Source organism: Panthera pardus, unplaced genomic scaffold (genome assembly GCF_024362965.1).
Source record: "Panthera pardus isolate Hobbes unplaced genomic scaffold, ASM2436296v1 HiC_scaffold_17, whole genome shotgun sequence".
Lineage (NCBI taxonomy): Eukaryota > Metazoa > Chordata > Mammalia > Carnivora > Felidae > Panthera > Panthera pardus.
In genome coordinates this window covers 108,876,202-108,882,089 of record NW_026526732.1, presented here as the reverse complement: position 1 = coordinate 108,882,089, position 5,888 = coordinate 108,876,202, and the positions used below count along the sequence as shown (strand labels likewise).

Here is a 5,888-nt window from a genome sequence, read left to right as displayed (position 1 = left end):
TTGTTCATAGTGCTCCGTTGCATATATTTGTTATCTCTACCAAAAATCAAAACTTTGGAGCAGAGCAGTCCTGGGTTCTAATTTTCAGTCTGCTATGTACTAGCTTTGGCAAAGAACCCCTCTGAGCCTTGCAGTTCGGGTTTTTCCCTGAGTCGATCTTTCATGAAATAAGGGGGGAAAGGGGAGGGCAAACTTTCCTCTCCAGTCTAAGCCAAAGTGCAGTGTTGTGTCAATAGATTACTTCTGTTACTTATCCGTAACATTCACGGAGACGTGACTGGTTGAGGAACCTGGGAACCAAGTTTACCTTGTATGGAAAACAGAAAATCCCGGTGTTACAGACTGAATCGCTTTCCCAAACCACAGAGTGGGTGGCCCAGCTGTGCAGTGACTTTGCGGCCTGACCAGAGCTATAACTCTTGCCACCTTTCCTAGTTCAATGCTCTTTCCGTAGTGACAGCTTAAAAAGAGGTTTCCAAGACTTTGTTGGGCCTCTTCATTCCGAATCCCTGAATGTCAGTCACAGAGGGAGAAAATCCAGTATGTAGCTGGGCATGTAACGTCAGCCAGTTCACAGGCAAGCAGGTGGTAGGAACTCGTAGTATCTCGACAAAATAAATGGAAATATCCTGAATTACATATAGATAAAGACTCAACAATCCAAACAGCTCCTTTCAACTGCTACTTTCAAAAAAGCCTCATTTTTTCCTTACCTGTGGTTGATTTCTCGTGTCTCACATTGTTAAAATACGTTCCTATGTTGGGGCGCCTGGGTGGCTCTGTTGGTTGAGCGTCAGAGTCTTGGTTTCCGCCGAGGTCACAATCTCATGGTTCGTGGGTTCGAGCCCCTGCCAGGCTCTAACTGCAGCTCTTGCTTGGGATTTCTCTCTCCTTCTCTCTCTGTCTCTTCCTGGCTTGCTCTCTCTCTCTCAAAATAAATAAATGTTAAAAAATATATGTGTCCCGGCGTTGACCAAGGGAACACTTGTTACTCAAAATGGGAGTCATGTCCTCTGAAGATGGCAGGAGAAGAACCCCACCCAGGAGCAGAGAAGCGGATTGTGCGGTTTTGGGAGGCCTCAGCCACGAGTAGGAATCACCTGCGCCGTGAGGTAAAGAGCCCCCCGCCAGGATTTCGGTGACACAGGTGACGACTCCCTAGTTTGCTTCCATTGTTAACAAATCCTTCCAACCTAATGTTAGTGATGAGAGTAATGATTCAAATTACTGAACTTTTAGTACAAAATGATATTTCAACTTTTTAATAGAAAGGTCTCTTTTTTAGAGTGGATATATTTTGAGGTTACGGGCAGTTTGAAAGATGGGTGAAACTTTGTCCCCACAATGACGAAAGGGCGAGAAGTTAGTTGGGCCCCCCCTCTGCTATGATCCTCAGCGATGGCTTCTTGGAGAGGCCATCTCCTGGCTGAGTTCCAGGAGAGGATGTGAGATCCACAACGCTGTCTGGACTGGAGGAGGAAACGCTCGGCGTCCTCAGTGAGATTCCTCCCGAAGAACAGAGCGAAGTTCGTGTCACTCTTCCACGCACAGCTTGGAAGGCCCCATAACTTATCCTCCAGATAAAAACTCTTCTGAGAGTGGAAGGGGCCTCTCGGCAATCGTTCGGGGACAGAAACTTCCGCAACAGCCCCGAGGACACAAGCGCAGAAGCTCGCCATGATTATGTGGACTTGACATGTTTTCAACACTTGAGGAACCCAAGGAAATCGTGAAATCTCTCTTGATTCCATTTGCCCTGCTTTTCAGAATCCCTTTGACAGGGACACCTTTTTCTTTTCTTTTCTTTTCTTTTTTTTTTTTTTTTTTGGCAGTGAGATGCCCAGTGTCCCCAGACTCCAGCCTTTAGGAAATCTTCATATGGAGCCCAAGTCAGACTCAGTTTCAAGGATCTATTAACAGATACAAGATTAAATTCATGTAGGATTTTTTTATGGTATTTAAGTCTAAAGCAATGCTGGTCCTTATAGTAAAATGCAGAGTATAAGTAAGACATTTAAAGTTATTATATAATGCATGTATTATGTTACATGCATATATATACATATTATACATATATAATACATATAGATGTTATATATTATATATTATATAATGCAGATATTATATTACATGCATATATATACATATTATACATAATACATATACATGTTATATACACTATATAATACATATGTTAGATTACATACATATATAATACATATATTAATAAGTGTTGTAATCTACTTGCTTACTGAAAATTAGAATGAGCAGGCGTAAAGGTAAATATTAAAGTCTGATTTACTCTCTCTCCATCCCCACTCCCCAGAGGTAACAATCTCTAACACTTGCGTATACCTTCCAGGTAATTTTTGCACACATGCGAATACTAACAGACATAATGTGATGTTGCCGTATACAAATAAACACACGGAAGCACGTTCAGGTACTTGTCTGTCCCCCTCGAGGATTTGAGCGGTTTTGCACATTTGTATCTTTATCTGGATTTATGTCTATATCTCATACCTCATCTCACTGACAGCTGTGTAGCAACGGAAACTTTCCGAGTATCTCTGAGACTTCCCCACCACTGTACTGAGAGCTAGAGAAGGAGTGAGCGAGATTAAAGCACACATTGACTAATAATTTAAGAATCATGTCCCTATCATTAAATTCACATTAAATTTCTTTTTAACGTTTGTTTATTTTTGAGAGAGACAGAGTGCGAGCAGGGGAGGGGCAGAGAGAGAGGGACACACAGAATCTGAAACAGGCTCCAGGCTCTGAGCTGTCAGCCCAGAGCCCGACGTGGGGCTCGAACCCACAAACTGTGAGATCATGACCTGAGCTGAAGTTGGACGCTTAACCGACTGAGCCACCCAGGCACCCCAAATTTGCATTTCTAAACCAACAGGATCATAAGCAAAGAATAGAGGGAAATGTTAGTAAGGCAGCAGACTCTGGGACCGACACATCCTCGACAGGTGGCCTTAGCTCATTTCCTCCAGAGAACTGAGGACTCAGTTCTGCTGTCTGAAGTCAGAGTTCCTGCCTCATTGTGATGCTTTGTTCACAGGCCGCGCGGCTCGGTGCCCAGCAACTTGCCCGGAAGGTCACGTTTCTCCTTTATATCAGAGAGCCACCATCGCATCTGTTGGTGAGGTGGGAGTGGAGGGGACCAGAAGGTAAACTGTCGACTCAGAGTCATTTTCCATTGGCGCACCTCGGACTCTTGGGGGTCCAATGGTCACAGTCAGCTTCCTCTACGAACACGGCAGAGGCCTGCGGTCACTACGGTGCGTTTCCGTCACACGCACGCTGTCACGCCAGGAAGGCATTGTTATGCCCATTTTATAGATGGGGAGCCTGAAGTTCAAGAGGATAAGATGTACATTCCCAGGATGATTTAACCAATGACTTTATTTAGCAGAGGCTTGAGCCCAGGCTTGTCTGGCTCCAAATTCCGTGCTCCCGACATCTCTTTATCCTGATTCTGGGAGATCTTAAAAGGCCAGAGACGAGTTCTTTTGAAATGTGTCCGGTCGCTTGCTAGCACCTACCTACATGGTTTCGGGAGGTGGTCTGAATAATTGTAGCTGTTTCGGATGAAAAGGCCATCTCCACGGCAACGAGGAGCAATGAGAGTGAGAAAGGACTATGGCAGGGATTGTAACCGAATCGTCCTAAAGATAGCAATCTGGGTGGAAGGAAGTGTAAATAAAGATCAACGAAATGACCAAAATTATCAAGGAGTGCCCTTTGTTAAAGTCGTTTAAATCAGGTATTTGCTTTTTAAGTTTTGGCCTTTGTTTTTGAAATGCCGATACAGACAGAAGAAAGATCACATTACAGAGATACCTAAGTATCTGTGAATATTTCCAACTCCGTATTGGCAATCTCCATTCTGTAAATAGCTTCGAGCAGGTAGCAAAGTGATTATAAATCATTGAAATCGCCCATAACCCTGCATTCACCGACTTCCTGAATTTTTGTGTTTCAGGAACGAAGAGCTGAGACACCAATCATGAAGGGGGTAAACGCGAGCGCCCCCTGGGAGTTCACCCTCTTAGGTTTCTCAGATCGACCGCGGCTGGAGCTCCCACTCTTTGTGGTCTTCTTCATTTCTTACGTGGCCACTATCTTTGGGAATCTGACCATTATTCTCGTGTCACGCCTGGACCCCAAACTCCACACCCCCATGTACTTTTTTCTTACCAATCTGTCACTCCTGGACCTTTGCTACACCACAAGTACAGTTCCACAAATGCTGGTCAATTTACGCAGCACCAGGAAGGTAATTAGTTACGGCGGCTGTGTGGCCCAGCTTTTCATGTTTCTAGCTTTGGGGGCCACTGAATGTGTTCTCCTGGCCGTCATGTCCTTTGATAGGTTTGTCGCTATTTGTCGGCCTCTCCATTACTCGGTCGTCATGCACCAGAGGCTGTGCCTCCAGCTGGCGGCCGCGTCCTGGATTACGGGTTTCGGCAACTCAGTGTGGTTGTCCGCCTTGACCCTTCAGCTGCCGCTCTGTGGCCGTAAAGAAGTGGATCATTTCCTCTGTGAAGTCCCTGCTCTGCTCAAGTTGTCCTGTGTAGACACGACGGCAAACGAGGCTGAACTATTCTTTGTGAGCGTGCTGTTCCATCTAATACCCTTGACCCTCATCCTTGTATCGTATGCTTTTATTGCCCGAGCAGTGTTGAGAATCCAGTCTGCGGAAGGTAGACGAAAGGCATTTGGGACATGTGGCTCCCATCTAATTGTGGTGTCACTGTTCTATGGCACTGCTATCTCCGTGTACCTGCAACCACCATCCTCCAACTCCAAGGACCGGGGCAAGATGGTGTCCCTCTTCTACGGGATCATCGCACCCATGCTGAACCCCCTTATATACACACTTAAGAATAAAGAGGTAAAGGAGGCCTTTAAAAGGTTAGTTGCAAGAGCCGCCTTAATCAAGAAATGAATGGGGTGCCTGCGTGGCTCAGTCAGTTGAGCGTCCGACTTTGGCTCAGGTCATGATCTCGCAGTCTGTGAGTTCGAGCCCCGTGTCGGGCTCTGTGCTGATGGCTCAGAGCCTGGAGCCTGCTTCGGATTCTGTGTCCCCATCTCTCTCTGTCCCTCCCCCACCCATGCTCTCTCTCTGTCTCAGAAATAAACAAACATTAAGAAAAATTTAAAAAAAAAAAGAAATGAAGGATATGCAAATGGTAAGCTTTTAAGCACTTGATGTTTACTTGGCTTACTAACTTCTCAGGCTGCCCTCTTTTCATCATTCCTACAGAGAATGTTCTGTTGGCCAAACACACTCATTGAATCGGTACCCAGAGCTAGTCTTCCAGTTGACCAGAAACTGTGTAACTTCAACATCTTCAAGCTTTACCCCAATGTTTGTGTAATTTGGTGAACTTAGACCTTTCTGAGAATGCGACAAAAGCCAGAAATCCTTGCTGTGGTAATATCACAAGTACACACACAAGTATTTTTGCACATAGTTAAAGGAGATTTAATGAAACCATGAAAAACAACCACTTTATTTTTTTTTAAATTTTTTTTTTCAACGTTTTTTATTTATTTTTGGGACAGAGAGAGACAGAGCATGAACGGGGGAGGGGCAGAGAGAGAGAGGGAGACACAGAATCGGAAACAGGCTCCAGGCTCCGAGCCATCAGCCCAGAGCCTGATGCGGGGCTCGAACTCACGGACCGCGAGATCGTGACCTGGCTGAAGTCGGACGCTTAACCGACTGCGCCACCCAGGCGCCCCAACAACCACTTTAAAGTTGGATCTGAGGTTAACAACCCCAGCTTTAATTTTCAATACCACTCCCGCATGAGCAGGCTAATAGAAATCACAGTAATTTTTCTTCTAGAATTGCACCTGGATTTCCA

General features: G+C 45.3%; 1 protein-coding gene across 2 annotated transcripts; it reads left to right on the top strand.

Moving 5' to 3' along the window:
- The first annotated feature begins 4,021 nt into the window (after nt 1-4,021).
- LOC109252685 (olfactory receptor 2B6-like) lies at nt 4,022-5,219 on the top strand. Of its 2 annotated transcripts, XM_053905362.1 has the most exons (2): nt 4,022-4,950; nt 5,180-5,219. In XM_053905362.1, the coding sequence occupies exons 1-2, from the start codon at nt 4,022-4,024 to the stop codon at nt 5,217-5,219; spliced, it is 969 nt and encodes a 322-aa protein (XP_053761337.1). The 2 variants fall into 2 exon arrangements, with proteins under 2 accessions (XP_053761337.1, XP_019280789.2); XM_019425244.2 differs by lacking the exon at nt 5,180-5,219 and having other exon boundaries at nt 4,022-4,963.
- The last annotated feature ends 669 nt before the right edge of the window (nt 5,220-5,888 follow it).

Excerpts from the sequence above, each read along its gene's own strand:
- LOC109252685 (XM_053905362.1), top strand. The coding sequence starts at position 4,022 with ATGAAGGGGGTAAACGCGAGCGCCCCCTGGGAGTTCACCCTCTTAGGT. Across the intron at positions 4,951-5,179 it reads TTAGTTGCAAGAGCCGCCTT|AAAAAAAGAAATGAAGGATA; the intron begins AATCAAGAAATG and ends AAAAATTTAAAA.